Genomic DNA, 18,930 nt, shown 5'->3' with positions numbered 1-18,930 from the left:
TTGGGCAGTAATATACAACACATTTACTTGCTATTCAGTGGCTAAGTCTGCCTTTTAATGACAGCATTTTTCATGAGGTTATCCTGGGAATTTCCCTTGTTCTGGAGTAGTGAGTTTTAAATTCTAAAATAAGATTTTAATAAAAGCGCTGTGGCCAATTCTTCGAAACTGATTTCCGTACCTAAATAAATCGTGAATAATTTTACACTGAATGTTTTTTTTAGTTCAACATTGTCATGTAACAGCAGGTAAATTAAATATTTTCGAGATGATTCCTGGAACGTAGGAATTTCGGATCAATACAGTATCCCCCAATCTGCTGCGGATGTTGACCCGCTGAAAATCTTTAATAAGCACTAGAACATAACGAAGGCTATATTTCTTATAACTTATTCTCGAACATTACGTGATATTTGAAACCTTTATTCCTCTTCTAACTTCTTGAATGTTCTAGAAAATGTCATGGATCTGTTGAAACTACGTTTTTCTTCGACTTTCGAGAACACTATCCATGTATCTGCAAGAACTGGCCATTCTTTCTCAACCTTCTTGAACGTTCTAGAACATTCCATAGATGTGCAAAATTCCGCTGTACCTTTTGCCCGTCCGAGCAATGTTCCATACTTTTCTTTATTACCTAAAGATTCAACAAAATTCTTCGGGATCAGCGCAAGTCAGGTTTTGATCTTCAACCTCAACAATATACCTCGTCGAAAATAATCGCCAATTGAGTCTCTAATCTAGAAAACTCAACAGTTCGTCATCTACTGAATTATGCGTTAGAAATAACAATGACTGGATCTGAAACTAAGTTATTCAGTTCTCATGAATTCATCACGCAATTCTTTGCGCGTAATACAGGGTAAAAGATCATTCATTTGTTCTTTTATTAAAAACGTATAATTTGAATGTCGCTTCATAGTTTAATTCATCCTAAAGTTTTGCTGTATACGTTTGCCTAATTAGATGGTAGTTAAGGAAATCATTTAGAAAAATAGAAAACGGATTCATCCTGGAAAACTTAGAACAGTCAAGGCAATCCTAATTGATCACCGAAAACACAGTGCGAATCTTGAACAAATTAGCTCATAATAAATCACAAAGGAATAAGTTGCCGATTATTCAATGATGAAGGATTAGGAGTAATCAGTTCGACTCGATGGCCATGAAGTGTTCGTCGTCCACGGTGGTGTAGATGCTGCCGTCTGACGACAGCTCTTCCATCAGCCGACTGTGAAGAAAAAAAATATAATTTACATGAGAGCCCACACAAGATTTTTTAGGATTTCACATAACAATTGAGAAGCAGAATTACTATAAAAATTAAGTTCACATAAGAATTAGGACGAAAAATTAACAAAAGTCGATTCGACACCGTGACATCGTACAGTTGCATCAAAGCGTTCGCAAAGAAAATCACGACGCAGCAGAATTTAAAACTATACAAAAAAATGTAGCATTAATATTTCCAACTATGAAACAATACCAAATTTTACACATTGCCACAAAGCAATTAATTGCACTTTGTGATTTTAAATTACATTCACACATTAGAAACATAGTAATTGAGAAAATGCAAGATTTCTTAGTTTCGTGAGAGAAGAGAGGCAAATAAAATATATTGATGAATAGACCATCAATGACAGCCCCCCGAACTGGCATTATTAAATGCAATGGGAGTTCTAGCGTTGCAATGAAAGAAAGTTGGATAATATGATCCCATTAACTAATGATAATTTCGTGTTCAAGTGAAATTATATTTTTAATGTGATACATTCTACATTAAAAGAGTAAAATAAAATGCTCAATGATGTTAAAATATTAGATTTTGCAGAAGCAATAATCTAAACATAAATGTAACTCGCGATTACATTTAACAATAAATTTGTACTGATCAAATTCTTTGGGCATGAGTAGAAAATAAAAAATCTTACTCGACTTTGTCGCCGGTGAGCCTGCCCTGCAACGCAGATTTGATGGCCATCTTGCTCATGCCGATGTCAGAGTTTGCGCCCCTGGCAATAATGGAATACACGAGATCCTTGTCTGAGTTGCCGCTGCCTCCCGGCACCGATGGACCGCTCATGATAGACGAGTTGGCGAGAATTGGAACGTTACCGTTGCCCTGGAACATAGTTTTAGTTCAATGCAAAATCAGGGAAGAACGTAGGCACAGAAAAAAAGGGTACGTGGTTTGGATTTATAATCAAATGAACAGACAAGTGCAGTTTCCGTAAAATGCTAACATCAGTTAAAAAAACGCCGTTCAGTTTATATTACATGTTATTGTCTATAATAATTAAAGTTTAATTCAAGTAGTTCACGATCCAAATATGAAGACAACAATGAATGCCATTATAACGATAAAAAATATTACGATGCAGCTGTTACATTACTACTACCTTGCCAATGCTCTCGAACCAACAGTTGATATAGTCTGTATTGTTGATAAGATGCTATCACGTAGCAAAAAAATGTTAAATTTGCCTAAGCAACTGCCCAAATCTAAGCCCAAGTATTGAGTTAGACTAAAAATTAGTACAAAATAAATAGCATACAAGAATTTTTATCGCTAAACTCATTTTTACATTATCTACAAATAACCAATAAAATACAAAATTTGAATGATTAAATGAAACACAACAACTCACACCTACACTCTGAAAACATTCAAGTTAATGATTATTCATTATGGACCTCAAACAGGTAACCTGTATCAACACTATTCTTCTTAGATTACCACAACAATCCAATTCTTTTGAAACTATCCATAATTCATCACTAAAAGGTCAATTAATGAACAAAATGTGTGTGCTATTGACATGGAAAATTTTAGGTACCATGGAGCCATCTGCCAATTTCTTCAACTTGAGGTTCTGATGAATAACTTCTAAGATGTGAGTGGTAATCCAATTCGGGTCCTCAATTTGTTCAACACGGAAGCCGATGATGTGTCGCTTCTCCTGGTGGGATCTCACTGGACCGTAGACCTTGGCATACACACCCTCTGCTAGGGCCTCATTTGCATTTGTTTCTTCCTGTACAATAAAATATCAGGATAAAAAGATGATTGTCATTAAAATTGTTAAAAGGTGATAACCAAATGTTAAAAAGGTGATCGTGCAAATAAAAATCACAATGGTATTCACATCAAACAAACAAAATATACAAATGGAAAATATAATATAGGTTATTCAAATAATCTTGATATAGCTCATCGTATATAATGTATCCAAGTTCATGATTTTGAAGGATTCCAAACAATTGGTAAACCTACAGTGCGAATTAGATTTAGAGAAATTCTTATAGGTAGTAGACTCTTGTAGACTGTTAACACATATTTAATTCCTTTGCTAGTAAGTCACTCACGGCATCTCCATCAGGGTATCTGAGAACATCTATGAGGCCTGTGTGGTCGTGCAAGACGTAAGAGATCTTAGTGCTGCTGATGTCCACACTGCGGATGATTCCAACCAAGCACACCATGTTAATCTGTAAACAACACGACTTGTTTGCACTGCCAACAAGAATCACACAATGAATAGTAATATTTGATGAACGTAGGAACCAACATAACGTTTAACTGTAAATAGTGGAAGATATGTTGCTATCACAGTCATAAGTAAATATATGTAGATTCTATGTCACAGCACATCATAGTGATATCGGGGTTGTTTAATCTTTCTTCTAAAGATTGCCATTCAAGCCTGGAATTATCCTTGTTGTATGTCTTCAAACACTCCACTAAATTTTTGTCCTTTTCTCAAAGAGTGAAATCATAGTAACAATTAAAAGAAAATTATTTAAACTCCAACTATGACAAATTTATATCATCGGAAAAATATAACTTTCATTAACATCAATCAATTTGTTCATTTCAAAACCAACAAAACAAGGAAATTAACAGAAATTATGTGGCACTATGACTTTTAACTGGAATAAATTCCTGAACCTAATCGGACCTGATGCTCTACTTCAAATGGAACTAATATATATACGTAGAATCTATTAAGGATAATTAAATATTATTTAATAATATATACCTAAATAATTGATCAACTAACCTCCATCCCATCAACAGTAAACGTATCCTCTTGGCATTCCTGTATAGTCCTGATGGTGGTAGACAAGATGTTCTGTGTGCGACGCTCCTGCAACACAAATACTAAAATATAATCCTTGTCATGTGTAAGGATTTAGTCATTTATGTTACAAAATAGCAGGTATCCAGACATTACGGTAGTAACTGTATTGTGGACCGGAACTTACTAGGGACGAGTATTTTAGGTATTAAGGGTTGTTGACATTACGCTCCCATCCTTGTCGGAAGTCTCCTTCTGACCGATATAGTACCTATCTTATTCGTACATACTGAAAAAATACCGATTGCTGCTGCTGTAATAAAGTATTTTATGCGAGTGTGTGATCTATCTCCTATGGATGTGGAAAACCCAAGTGAATGTGGAAAACCTAAAGCTGATGTGGAAACCTAAGTGAAGTACTACAGAGTCAGTGTTTCCTGTTCCCTAACCTTCAGTTAGCTTATCGTTACCATGATGCGTTACCATGAGCAAATTCAGAAAATTTGTTGTTTGACATGTGATCATTTCACAACAAATTGTTAGCTGAAAGTAACTTGTTTCTTAAATGGTTAAAAATATATTGTAACGACTCCAGCATCACAGATGCCAGAGAAATATGTATAGAAGAGCTGGTACCTCAGATATGACCACCATGAATGAAGAAACATCTACTAGAATACCATTTGATCAGACATAAATACAAACATCGCCAGATATCACAGTACTCTCACAAGACCTGAAAAAGATACTCAAAATGGGAAACGATGACAACAACATCATGAGATCACCTCCCAATCACACTAAAAATACAAACTCACAATAAGGAAAGGAGAATAAGACAACAGAAGACCTACATTCATTTTAAGAAAGCAAAGTGGGATTGGTACAAAGAATATATTGACAGTATGCTAACAGTAGACGATGGAAGACCATATAATATAGAAGAAGCGACCAGAGAGAAAAGAACTAGCAATAAAGAAAGCAAGCAAGAAATTCATCCCGCAAGGAAATGTAAAATTAAAAAGAAATCCCTTACCGGAGTACATAAAGGAACAAATAAGAGAAAGAGACAACACTGGCGAGATTAGAGAAGAACCAGAAAGAGTAAAAGAGTTAAATAACATCAATGAAAACATCAAGAAGCGTAAAGAGGAAAATGGAAAACATTTGTTGCAGAAGACTGGCACCAAAGGAAAAACACAGATAAATACTAGAAAGTGGTGAAGGGAATTCAGGGTAAGACCGAAGAAAGAGTAACTAATACCATGATAAAATTGGGAACGAAGCTGAAAAAGACCAAGAAAGAAATCGCAGATTTTGCTAAGCTATACACGGGATCCGCAGAGAAGGTGAGCAGCAGACTCAAAAGAACGACTAACAGGAAGCTGGAGGAGATACTGAGAGAGGAGCTTGTAATAACTGGAGATGAGGTGAAGAAGGCAATAGCAAGATCAAAAAGCAAGAAATCAGAGGGCCCAGACTGAATAAGACCGGTACACGTAAAACACTTTGGACCAGTGGCCATAAAACACCTAACAAGGCTATTCAATGAAGTGGTCAACAGAAACAGCTTACCAAAACAATGGAAGTTAGCAAGAATAATAGCCATATCGAAGCCGGGAAAAGATCGTAACATCGGCAAGTCATACAGACCAATCTCGCTTCTGTCGCCAATTGTGAAGATCCTGGAAAGAGTTCTATTGAACAAAATTGAAAGGGGCATCCCCAATATCCAAAACCAACATGGATACACACAAAAGAATGTATTCAACAACATCAGCACTGCACAAAATAAACGATGTCATCTGTGCAGGTTTCAATGAAAAGGCAATTCCCAATCGAACGATAATGGTAGCCTTAGACATGAGTAGCACTTAAGACAGAATCAATTATGAAAGCATGATAGAAAAGCTACTGCTAACACCAATACCTAAACAGATTGTGAAGTTCCTATCAAACTATCTAAGAGAACGGAAAGGTTATGTGGACTACTACGGAAGCAAATCAAGATAAAGAACCTATCATGGGGGGTACCTCAAGGGGGAGTGCTGTCCCCAGTACTGTTTAACGTATACATGTCGGACCTACCAACACCGCAAAAAGGAGTGGGAATTGAAGTGGTGACCTATGCCGACGACATCAAGGTATTGGAAAGTCATAAAGATCTGCAGACGGCCAAATCCAACATCACTACATACCTTAACAGCCTTACAGATTGGATAGAGGACAACTACCTGTTACTTAACACAGAGAAAACTCAAACTCTGCACTGAGAATCGCCACAGGACACACACGTGATACCAATGCACAACATCTTCACAACAAAACAGCTGTCCTGCCCCTGAAGAACCAGGTGCAGATGACGGCCTCGCAACTGAGGGAAAAGAGTAAACTGGAAGAACACCCACTGAGAAGCCATATCCCAATCAGACCCAATAAATCTAAAGCCAATCAGACTCGTGAAAAATGAAAAAGACCATATACAACAATGAGTATAACATAAAAGTGTATGACTGCAACAACAACAACAGTGATAGCAGCATGGAGGTGAATAGAAACGTGAAGACATTGCATACCTGATACCACCACAGTCGAGAGATATATAGAGTCGAGAACACCCAACAAGATTCTTAACACGCCAGCACCTAAAGTAAAAGAAACAGAGAGGACTTTGGACCGAGGCATGAGGCGTACATTGGCGCAGTTAAGGCCGGGAAATGCCCAATGCTTAGGGAATACCTCAATAAGATCGATGAGGCTAATTACCCAACACCATCATGCCCTATGTGTCAGAACCACACCCACAAGAGTGACAAGACACAACATCTGTTTGGGTGTGAGGAAATTCCAACCAGCCTGCAGCCTGAAGGTCTATGGAATAAGCCAGTGGAAGTGTCGCAACTAATCAGAGTGTGGCAAGGCCGGCTCGGCGCTTCAGAGGGGGGTGGACCTGGGAGGCACTTAGTCCAGTGACGTCATGGTGATCATCATCATATTATAATGAGCACTCAATTCAAAACATATCTCATAATTCTTTCAGAGATAATTGTACCAACACATGGAATTTCAGTCATTTAGATTGATATCTTATTTAGATTGATTTCTGTAAAGGTTAAATTTTAATAATATGCGTTTAAAAATTACTTTTTAAAGACAACACTTTCAAAGAATCCAGTGTCTCCGATGTTACACATGTACAATGAATTTCTAATTTTATTATCAAATATATAAAAAAATAATTTTAAATTTTATTCTTAAAATTAAAAAGAAATTTAAATTTTCAAAATTATTTATTCTGTCAATTGATTCATGCATTGTCTTTGACTTTACGCAAGTGTGCAAAATTTCAGTTCAATTGGACAGGTTCAGATAAGAGATAAATATCAATTATAAGATATGTAGCAGACAATTATTTTTTCAATTTTTTAATATTAAAAATATAATTTTCTAAATCTTAAAAATTATTCATTTTTTCAATTGATTCATGCATTGTCTCCAACTTTACACAAGTGTGCAAAATTTCAGATCGATTGGAGAGGTAGAAGTGTGTTAAATATTGATTATAAGATTTGTAGCAGACAAACAAACAACAAGAAGTGAAGTTAAAGAGAAGTGTTGTAAAAACCAAACAAGATGGCCCAACCTCTTACAAATAAGTGTATTTATTTTAATACATGTCAACTGTAATGGCTTTTGACATGCTAATTTTGCAACTACCTACATAATTCCACTAGGTATGTATACAATTGTTTGATAAATACGGTAGGTAATATGATCAGAATGTATTAAATGTTAGAGTAATGTGCATTTCAATCAAAACTTAACTACATATCAAGTAAATTTAGGGATTTACTGTTCAGTTTATTTTGATCAAGGATAGTGAGTCAGCATAAAGTTTAACTTGGTTATCTCACACTGTAAATGAAAATTTAAAAGAAAAATGATAATAAAGTTTAATATATATACATCAAAACAAATATTTCATTTAAAAATTCATATCATACGAATAAGGTTTAGAGTGAAATTGGTTTATAAAGAATAATCCAAATACTAAAAGTTAGACTGATGAAGTACTATAAAAATAAAGTTAGTAGGTACATACACAATTGAAATTTATATATTTTTTTTCATTAGATCAATATATATTTGATTATATACATATTTTATTTATAATATGCATATTTATATATTATATAAGAAACATTCATACATAGACAAATGCCAAAGAGCTGCATTCTTGATTTTGAACTTCATAGTGAAAAGCATGATAATGAAAACTAAGATACATGGAAAATAATCAGAAGTGACTTATTCATGTCATAAATTTTCTCCAATTCTCAATAAATAGCCAGAAAAATGGCATTATGTGGGATTATACTTTATATATCTACTTATTTATGAATTATCTACAAGAAAATTTCTAATTCTCAAATATTGTACATTAATATAAAAAAGAACAATTCCTGGTAGAAATTCACCTTTTTAGCACCACCTGGAGTCCCAAACTGGGAGGTTGTGTTCATAAATCCGCCACCTCCACCAGCATCAGCCCCTCCATCAAAGTCTCCACCAAAGCCTGAAATAGTGAATTTGATCAATACAAATCATTTGCGATGATTTTAATTGAGGAATTCTAAACTCTATAGTATGTAACAAAAATTCACAGAAAGCAATTTCAAATTGCCTGTATAACTTGTGGAGATTTTGATGCAAAATTCCAACTGATTTTGCATCTTTCTTCAGTACACAGGTAGAATTAATAGCTTTGGAAGCACATTCAAAAATAATTTTCTTGACACAGTCAGCCTGTTTTTGATGTGCAAAGTGTGTTAAGGTTATATTGAGCTGTCAATGTTAGAAGAATACAACAAATTTGCAGGTGCTAAACGCTTGGTTCAATTTGACGGCTCTGTGAAGGTAAAACTTTTGTCCATGGATTTCAAATTAAATGACAATAAATTGATTGGGTAGGTAATCTATGGATCCCAATTATACATAGGAATTAAAATGTCCCAATTATTTCAAAAACTTTCCATGAATACATTTGTGAAAAATTTACTAATGTAGTCAATGGAGTGAGCATTCAAAATGATAAACTAGTTGAATTTAAAGTATTTAGCTATAAAAGTGGGATCATTAAAGGAGTGGTAAGAAAAAATTTGTTTCATTATTTAGAAGTCAAACATCAGAAAGTGTGCAAATGTTAATTAACTTGAACTGAATATATAGTAAACACTATTTAAAATGATCAATTAGTTCATTACAACTGCAAACAAAGATCACCAGATGATGCTTCTTGATTTGGCTCCTCTCGCCAATATTTGTGATTAAATTTACAGGTAATGTTTTTAGTGTAAAACACTTGACAACAGCATATTGAAATGCACTGATGCATTGCCACATTGGCAGCTGAAATTCACTATCCAAATATCACTTAGTTGCACATGTGCTTTCATTGCATTTGCATGGACCTGATTTTTCTCACTCAAATAGCCTCTGCAGTGTGCATCGTGTTGAACTCTTTTGGTGGCGGGATTTGTTATTACTTCATGAAGGTTAATTTGTAGCGTTCAATTTAGTCTTGGAGACAAATAGAGAGACAATTTAGTCTTGGTCGCTCAATTACTATTTATTATCAGGGTTGCACTGGGTACCTGCCTGGTTAGCTGCTCACCTACCCACCCAAGCTGGATTTCCAATGTAAAAAGCTGGTTAAAAAATCAAGAAAAAAGTGGGTTTTAAAGAAAACTTAAGAATGCATCAAAAATATCTCATGTTTGAATCTCAGCATTCAATAATACTGGATAGAAGCAACCAAAATTACATCTATACAGCCTTCCTGAACAAATTCAGTCCTCCCATACCCGGTATATGAAATTATGAATAGTGTGAGCCTCTAAAAAAATGCATAAATTAGAGTCCTTTAACATGCCCACCCGTTTTTAAGTTACCGAAATATTACTTGGTCCCCTAACTTGCTCTACAGTCATTCAAGACTTATCACAGTGACATCAAATTCAATAAGTGACCACCAGATACTGGTACGTTTTTAATATCAAATTCCATTCAGTAATTTTTTTCTAATTTCTAGCTGCTTATTAAATTTAATGTTAGCTTTATCTAAACTTTAGGTTAATATCAATTTAAATTCAAGTTTTAATTTAATTCACATACTTTATCAATGTGAAATCTAAAAAACCTACATTAGTCCTAGAAAAGATTATTTTTACGATATTTACATAGCTTTATAAAACTATTATATACCTAACAGTTGATATTAATTTTGTTAACCAACTCAAAAGTCCATAAAACATGCTGCTAGAAAAATTAGTCATCACTCATCAATAAAAGCCTACAGTACTGACTGTGGAATAAGGGAAGCTAAGTATATAGACTTTTGACTGTTTTGTCATTTAGCCACTCTATATTTTGGCTCCTTAACAGGACTGGCTCCTTCCTCTTAAAAGACTTGACAAAAGAAAGGCTGGTTATGAGTTATGACAAAAGAATATCAAACCCTCTAGGTAAGCATTTTTTGAAGCCATAATCAGAGAAAAGTTTTTATGAGAGGTTATTTCATTATTTTTTAAAATATATGTTTTTTTAGAACATGCAAGTTATTTTTTAATTTTGGATAATTTAGCTTCCTAGATAGAAAGATTTTACTATTTTTTAGAATACTAGAATTTTTGAGAACATGCGAGTTACCATAAAATGGGGTTACTTTGAACGGCGGGGTAACTTTGACCACTTTTCATTATTTAACAAAAACCCCCAAAACTCAAAAATGATTTGACATAGAAAAATTTTGTCAATGGCCATCAAAGGCCTAATACTGAGGCTACATAACACAATAGAAAGATTTAAAAAGTTTGCATATCTAATAGGTTAAAAAATTAAGAATGTGACCCACGAAAAAGAGCTATTATTTAAAGCCTGTTGGAGTACCCCCTCCAATTTTTTTTATTTTTTGGTTAAATAACTACAGGTTTTGATGCATTGTAGTAGAACTCTTCTAGTTACATATGCATATATATATATTTTTAAAATTGTCTTACGAAAAAATTATAGCACGCACAGACATGCGGTAAACTGCGTTAGACGCGCCTTTTCAGCAGCTACAAAATGAGTCAAGAAAACGGTAAAGCCAAAATTTCTGATTTTAGGGTAGCCGGTCCCCTTAATAGTAGTAAATATTATTTAAAAACCAGCATGATACATACATAATAAAAATTACAGAATAAAACTGTACGAAAGATTTCAGTGTAATGTTGTCAACCTCAGCCTGTTACTAGTGTCAACATGTTAGTTGTTACTTGTTAAGTTGTTACCAGTTACCACTTACAGGTTTTTTTTCACGTTTCAGTTTGCTTACAGTTATTTTTATGTTTCACCTTCCCTACATGGATGTCTACTTTAATCTACCAATCTCAAAAATAATCCACATATGTATACAAAAAAGACTAATTTTTATATGTATATGTGGATAATTTCTTAGATTGGTAGATTAAAGTTCACATCCATGTAGGGAAGGTAAAACATAAAAATAACTGTAACTTTTATTTACTGTATCTAACCCTGGGGTACCCCATACTAGTTCGGTTAGGTTAATTGCAATAAAGTTGCTTTGATATGTTTTAAAAATGCTTTATTATCATTAAATGTTAATGAGTAAATCCCAATAGCAGAACAATAAATATTTGGAGATTTCCAATAATTTTGGCCATTGTAGCGGCTAATGTAGCGCGCTACCTTTTTCTGTAGCGGTAGCGGTAGCGCCCGTTACAATCTAGTGGGTGTAGCGGTAGCGGTAGCGCCCGCTACATTTAGAGCATGTAGCGGTAGCGGTAGCGCCCGCTACATTTAGAGCATGTAGCGGTAGCGGTAGCGCCCGCTACATTTAGAGCATGTAGCGGTAGCGGTAGCGCCACTACATTTCCGAGTAGCTCTGCCCAGCTCTGCTCATACTGGACTAGGTACTGCCACTACTCCTACTCTACTAGTCATCAAAACATAAAATTTTGATTTGTGGAATTGAGGGGTTCCATTAATGATTGTTATATTATATATTAATGATTGTAACTGATGCGTTAGTTTGTGGCCTCGGCCCTTGAGTCCATTAGCCTTAGGCAATATTTATACAAAATAAATCAACGTGTAGGTAGCCCGTAGCCTAATCTCTCCTTCATTCAAGGTCATCATTGCACCACATTGTGAAGTATATATATACACGAATAAAATAGAATATTTATACAAAATTAATCAATGTGTATTGTGTAATCTCACCTTCATTATTGCCCCACATTGTGAAGTATATATACGAATAAAATTGAACAAAATTAGATGCCGAAGTTTCGGTTTCTCAAAAAGCGAACCTCGATCTTCAATTGTTAGCAGGTTCGGGTCGAACTCCAATCTTCCCGCTTCAGTCCAAGACGAAGAACGGAACAAGGAGCTGCAATATCTGAAAAACGGATGTAATAATAATAAGCAAATAAGTAAGGAATTCGGTTTGAAGCAACGAAAAACATTATTGAATTCCATATTCAATGTTTCAAATTGACATTTATTGTAACGCAATTAAAACTTTTTTAATTTTATTTAGTCTCTGCGGAATATTGATAAACAGTCAATAGAATTCTTTCATAGAATTAATGATTGAGTTCCAACCGCTACTAAGTAACGAATCCCATAAGCAATGCTTCAAATTATTGTGCTCTATTCAAGTTCACACTTTACCTTAGGTGGCGATGTTGCGGGTTTTATGCATGCAACATTTAAATCTTGCAATTTCTGGAATCGGTGGCGGACAGACATAACTTAGTGATGTCGACGCTGATGAGCGGACCTGATGTGGCCTGTCGCCGACTTGACCTATTCTTTGACAATGACACCCCTATATTTTTGTTGTGTGGTGCGAGAGGTTAGGCACGTTTGTCAGATCGAAACTATTGTGTAATGCCTCATGAGACGCAAATCATTGTGAGACAGCGCTTTTGCATAGCAACTGATGAATTATTTAAAAATAAATTTTTAAAAGGATTTTTTTCTTGTGGTATTTGATATGCTTCCTTTACTCAAAGATCATGAACTGCAGATCAAATCTACTCTCTTTCCTCTTAAGGTCATTTGTAGTTTTTGTTCATGTAAAATCCCGCAGATGAGGTGTAAATCGCGTTTAGAAATCTATAAATATTGTCGGCTAGAATTCTCGATATGGATGAGATATATAAAATTAGAAAGAGATATATTCAAATAAAAATTTAGTCACATTATTTATAGTCTTCCCTCGGCTCTTATTCTGAATAAATATCTACAGCTATTCACTATAATTAATGTAAGGATGCACCATAAACTACGCAAGGATTGTCAATTTTTATTGTGTTGTCAATTTGAATGAAAAAGGAACACTTAATATGTATAATGTAAATAAATTATTCATTCATAACTATTCAAGCCATCGCTAGTGCAGAATGCACGAGGATACACACAAGCAAATAACATCGTAAAGGCCAGACGTGAATGAAAAGAGTTCATACCAAACTTCTAATAAAATTAATGACAAAATTAACACGTGGTAAGAAGTTTTGTTACTTCTATTTAAAATTTAAAATGACTTGTTTTCAGAGTAGCGCTGATACATAAATAATGACCTGAAATTATGAATTATGTTGCAATATATATCTTGTAAAATATTCTTAACTTGAGACACGTGTATAGAAATTCTGGGCTACAGGAAAACCTGCTCTGACAAGTTGCAGGAAAATTTGTCCATATAGCTCAACACTGTGCAATATTTCATATAGCTCATCGCCATGTGAAATAAAAAGTCGATGGTTGCCAAAAAAGAATATGAGAGTTTGGTAGTATTATTCAGTAAAAACGAGCCAAAATTGCCTTGATAGAAAAAAGATTTTGAACTCTAGACTTGCAAGATGCGTAATGTGCAAGATTGAGGTTTCTCGTAAAAAAACATTTGCAATACGATTGTCCAAGTTGAGTTGCTAGAACATGCAAAGTATTTACAAATGGCCCGCTATATATTTAGCTTTTATTGATAGTAGGCATTTCATTATATTATTTCTTGGCACGTTGAAGAATCATTATATGGAACCGCGCGTCATTGTTCACTTGATAAAAATGATTGCCTTCGTGAGCCAACATTGCACTAATAAGCAGAAGTTTTCTCGTTCATTTCTGAAATAAAAATTCTGTGTGGAAGTGACTTGAAGTCATTGCGCTCAATGACACAAAATGCCATTCACTTCCAATGCGCAATTATTCGAAAGTTGAAGAACATCGTCGTTACATTACTTCGGCATTGAGCATCGTTCCGCGTCGATTCGTAATAGTGAACATAGTTTTTTTCGCACACTAATGGTCCCAGTCTCAGTTTGCATTTACGAAACATAAAAATTGTTCAATAGAGTACAGATAATCATGTATATATTGGCTAACAAATGCTTAGACACAGATCAGGGTATTTTTTTTCTCGACGAGGCCACTATACATAACCTCCGTAAGAGACCATCATTTCATGAGCTCTTCTTAATTATAATTAATCAGAGTTACATCCATAAATCTTATCGTCGCACTAAATTTATTAAACGCTTACGACCACCAGAAAACATATAGATAAAGAAGATTTCTTCGTTTATCCTCCAATGAGGTGGTATGCTGCAGATGATATGAATTTTTATTATGCATCGTTTAAATACAAATACAATATATTTCATATATATTGATTCGTTAGGCAAAAACATTTCGTAGTAAGAACATTGTTAGAAAATGTCGTAATAAGAAAGAAGACGACGGCAGTTTAACCGTACAAGGTTCAGAAAGTATTAGAAATGATATTTTGTTTGAAGGTCTCGTAACCTATTTTGCTATTTAATCAGGAGATACAAATACTATGGAAATGAGAATAGTTTCGGAAATCTATCACAAGCTATCCAACATTTTTTAATGCGTGGCAATTTTAATTTATTTACAGCGCGTATAGTTTTCGAAATTGATCTAGGGCGCATCCCTTACAAAAAGTTTGAAAATTAACAGACGCACGGTAATAAAACAGGGAACAACCATGGAGAGGCAACTTACGTCGTTTTATAAAAATTTAGGAAATTTCAGCCGTATGTAAATTACTGCTGCCCCACATGTGCTATCAGCGGTAGACCAAATTGGTGCCGCTTTCAGAAAGAATTATTCTGGAAAGGTGAAAGAGTTAAAATAAATGATCTATACTTCCCGCAAATTTTAAATTAGGTGAAACTATCGTAAAACTGCGAGTCAGATCAATCTCTGCAGGGTTTCATGCGAAGCGTCCTGGTGGCGTGGGTCTCAGGAGGCGGCGGAGACGAAGGAGTTGTGGAGGCGCTAGCGTCCTGTTGCCGTGGGTCTCAGGAGGCGGTGGAGACGAAGGAGTTGTGGGGAGAGTTAGCGTCCTGTTGGCGTGGGTCTCAGAAGGCGGCGGAGACGAAGGAGTTGTGGGGAGGGCTAGCGTCCTGTTACCGTGGGTCTCAGGAGGCAGCGGAGACGAAGGAGTTGTGGGGAGGGCTAGCGTCCTGTTGCCGTGGGTCTCAGGAGGCGGCGGAGACGAAGGAGTTGTGGGGAGGGCTAGCGTCCTGTTGACGTGGGTCTCAGGAGGCGGCGAAGACGAAGGAGTTGTGGGGAGGCCTAGCGTCCTGTTGGCGTGGGTCTCAGGAGACGGCGGAAACGAAGGAGTTGTGGGGAGGCCTAGCGTCCTGTTGACGTGGGTCTCAGGAGGCGGTGGAGACGAAAGAGTTGTGGGGAGGCCTAGCGTCCTGTTAGCGTGGGTCTCAGGAGGCGGCGGAGACGAAGGAGTTGTGGGGAGAGCTAGCGTCCTGTTGGCGTGGGTCTCAGGAGGCGGCGGAGACGAAGGAGTTGTGGGGAGTACACGTCAGGCTCTGCCCAACTGACGTGGCAGGGTCCTGGCCTGCATGAGAGCACACGTCATAACACGTTATTTTAATCTCATGGCAGGATGAAGATTAAATTAATTAACCAAAGTCAAAAGCGTGTATACAAATCATAATTTTATGAAATAAAATACACAATCAGAATGTTTTCAATTGTGAATACGTGTGTATACACAATCGGAATGTTATCAATTCAAGCTAATAATATTTTTAGAATTTAAAAATCTGCGACATAGCTGGTACTCGAGGCTGAAAACGGGATGTTAATTCCGAGTTGAGTAAAAAAAATTTAAAAATAATGCTTACTTTTAATTCCCTTGGCAGAGAAGCACTAAATTTGAAGCACCTTGTAGTGGCAATTCGGTAACCAAAATGATATGATCGAAATAATTATACTGTATGAAAAATAAAGTTACGGATTTATTCAATCCAGTGACGATGATTTCTGTCCGTATCCATACGCTCATGTATGCAATTTTCACAAATTCGTAGAAGGGACATCGATGACACTTTTTATCTGTGAGACTTGTAGGATCCTAGATCAGCGAACTGGCAGAACACGCCATAAGAGAAGCCATGTACTTTGCCTGTTCTCTCTTCGTATAGTAAATCTTCAGCAAGCATTTCTGTCCTATATCCTTGTCCAGGGAATCTTTGTAGAAAATGCAACCAAGAAAATGGATCAGAGAAGTTCCACTAAAACTTGATCTATCATTCTTTTTATTGATTCAGTATCGATACAATGAGCTTCGCCTCGGTACGTATGAGGATGTGATACCAGATGTGGCAGAGTTGATGTAAGATGATACCGCTGCTGATGCTCTGCCAGTTCTGCCGTAAATTGAATCTCCAGTTGATGCTATCGAGTCCCGAGTTGATGCATAAGAAATTATAGATGGTGATCGAAGAGACGAATCAGACGAAAATCTCGATCTTGATAAACTGTCAGAAGTTGACGAACTTATTCTTGACAAATGGTTTGAAGTTGGAGAGCTGATTCTTGACCGTGTGTCCGATGCTGGCGAATTTAATTTAGACAGACTGTCAGTAGTTGGGGAACTAATTCTTGACAAACTGTTTGGTATGGATGAACCAATGTTAGATAAATGATCGGAAATTGAAGGGCTCGTTCTCGCTAAAGTACTAGAAGGAGGAGAGTTCAATGTTCTGTCGGGCGACGAACACTTGCCGGAGGGTGAGGCGGTAGAATCGCCACCTCCAGAGATCCTATGTGGGTACAAATCAAAGCAAAATTTATTTCTTTAAGCACGAACCAAAATAATAATAATGACTAAAATGAATAAATCTCAGGTCAGGCATTAGTTGAAGGCAAAATATTAAGCGATTAAACGCCCCTACTACAGCGAATAGCTTCTCCAAAGGCAAAATTTCGATTATTATGACAATGGGATAATTTCCTTGGGTATGAAATATAACTTAACGTTCTATTATCATCAAATAAACTAGATTACTTTATGTGGGCTTTAAATCTTTAATATAAAGCAGTATTAAAAATATGGAATACATACAGCAACAACTAATTCAACGAAGATGTTTTCAAAAGCAGTTCTAAACCGTAAATAAATAGCAAGAAGCAGAAATTCGTTTTCTACAAGCAAAAAGAATGCACAAAATACTAGCATTCAAATGGCCAACAGTTGTAAGCTAATTAATACGAAAAACATACGAATTTCCTAAGCATTAATACTTAGCCACTGTATTTACTTACCCTGTGACGCAATAACAGCCGCAGTGTCTTGAAGCAGAGGCTATAATATACGGATATCTTCTAGCAACCATTGAAGCAACACAGGAAGACGACAAACACAAATCTAAACTTGGTTATTATAAATGCTGGAATGATTGTGCTTAGATTTATTGACTAGGACCTATACTTTCAAAAAAAGTTCATCGTAAGTTCATCGTGGAGATCGTAAGTTCATCAGCCAATCATTGACGTCATTGCAAGCAAAATCCACCAATCATAGACAAGAAAATACAGCGTTATAAGTACTTACGTTCACTTAGCGAGTTTTGAAAGTATGGCCCCAGGTTTAGAAAGCAGGATTAGTATAGATTTTAATGATGAATTTAGATCACATAGAGGATGGAGAAATTAAATTTAGATGTTGAATGAGTACAATAGTTACATATCAGAAATTAAAGAAAGGATACTTGATGGTTTGGAAATCTTTTATAATTTTAATGATGTTGTATACGTGACTGGAAATATATTTGGAAACTTAAGACGTTACATGGTTTTCAAGATTTTACGGAGGTTTGTCGAATTTGATGTTCAATGATTATAATTATTCGGCACTTGTAGACTACTTCTTGTCATGTGTAAATAATAACATTACTTTAAAGCGTCTTAGGACGAAGTGAAACCAAACTTAAATGATGAGCGTTCAAAAGAAAATAATTTGAAAAGTTCCCGCAAGCAGCATCAACTATATTAAACTTTTTCTCAGATCATTAACGTTCAAAATTCTCCTTACTTGACTGAACAAACGGAAACGTGGAAAGTGGTGTATTCTAATGGTGTGGCGTAAGAGGGACAGTGCAGAAGTGATTTCATATCAGGATGGCTACCGTAATTTTCGCTTTTCGACCAAAATCGATAGTTGAAGTCAACTTTAGTAAAAGTAGAATCGAAATCCGCAGCTCAAGATTTTCACTAAATTGAATTGTTCGCAGGAGCTTCTCTGTTATGAGAATAGTGATAACAATGTTCTTGATATTCTGCATAAGGCACCCCTTAGTACGACTGACTAAGTATTATGAATTTAACTTTTTTCAGACGAAAAATGAGAGATTTGAAGATTTGTACGTAGCGTTTGCGTGAGATTTTTTGGTCATTCCTCAGCTGGACTGAATACTAGCATGCATTTAAGTTTCTCCCACTGAAC

At 35.7% G+C, this 18,930-nt stretch overlaps 3 protein-coding genes across 3 annotated transcripts in view; all 3 read right to left on the bottom strand.

Moving 5' to 3' along the window:
• Window positions 1-873: 873 nt before the first annotated feature.
• LOC108667948 (replication protein A 32 kDa subunit-A) lies at window positions 874-12,536 on the bottom strand. Its single transcript, XM_018155061.2, has 7 exons — window positions 12,369-12,536; window positions 8,561-8,658; window positions 4,065-4,151; window positions 3,370-3,492; window positions 2,841-3,038; window positions 1,935-2,125; window positions 874-1,231 (listed from the first exon to the last, which is right to left on the bottom strand). The coding sequence occupies exons 1-7, from the start codon at window positions 12,385-12,387 to the stop codon at window positions 1,147-1,149; spliced, it is 801 nt and encodes a 266-aa protein (XP_018010550.1). The 5' UTR covers window positions 12,388-12,536; the 3' UTR covers window positions 874-1,146.
• A 956-nt stretch (window positions 12,537-13,492) lies between these two features.
• LOC108667942 (proline-rich receptor-like protein kinase PERK2) lies at window positions 13,493-16,002 on the bottom strand (the record flags this gene model as incomplete). The annotated part of the gene is made up of 1 exon (XM_018155046.2): window positions 13,493-16,002. A coding segment is annotated over one exon (609 nt), but the record flags the coding sequence as incomplete, so codon positions are not given.
• The window catches only part of LOC108667941, a 53,356-nt gene continuing 50,399 nt past the window's right edge, over window positions 15,974-18,930 (bottom strand). The window contains exons 22-23 of the mRNA XM_047884126.1: window positions 16,328-17,248; window positions 15,974-16,038 (exon numbers count right to left, since the gene is read on the bottom strand). Of these exons, the coding sequence (XP_047740082.1) occupies window positions 16,750-17,248 (499 nt within the window). The 3' untranslated portion in view covers window positions 15,974-16,038; window positions 16,328-16,749. The remainder of the gene's footprint in view (window positions 16,039-16,327; window positions 17,249-18,930) is intronic.

Source organism: Hyalella azteca, unplaced genomic scaffold (genome assembly GCF_000764305.2).
Source record: "Hyalella azteca isolate HAZT.00-mixed unplaced genomic scaffold, Hazt_2.0.2 contig14662, whole genome shotgun sequence".
Taxonomy (NCBI): Eukaryota; Metazoa; Arthropoda; class Malacostraca; order Amphipoda; family Hyalellidae; genus Hyalella; species Hyalella azteca.
The sequence above is the reverse complement of the archived record's forward strand: the minus strand, read 5'-3'. Positions and strand labels throughout refer to the sequence as shown.

Bases quoted from the DNA above. Each gene is read 5' to 3' on its own strand.
- LOC108667948 (XM_018155061.2), bottom strand. The intron at 4,152-8,560 runs GTGAATTTCTAC...TTTGTGTTGCAG, and splicing joins CTCCAGGTGGTGCTAAAAAG to GAGCGTCGCACACAGAACAT. The intron at 3,039-3,369 runs GTGAGTGACTTA...TTTATTGTACAG, and splicing joins GATACCCTGATGGAGATGCC to GAAGAAACAAATGCAAATGA.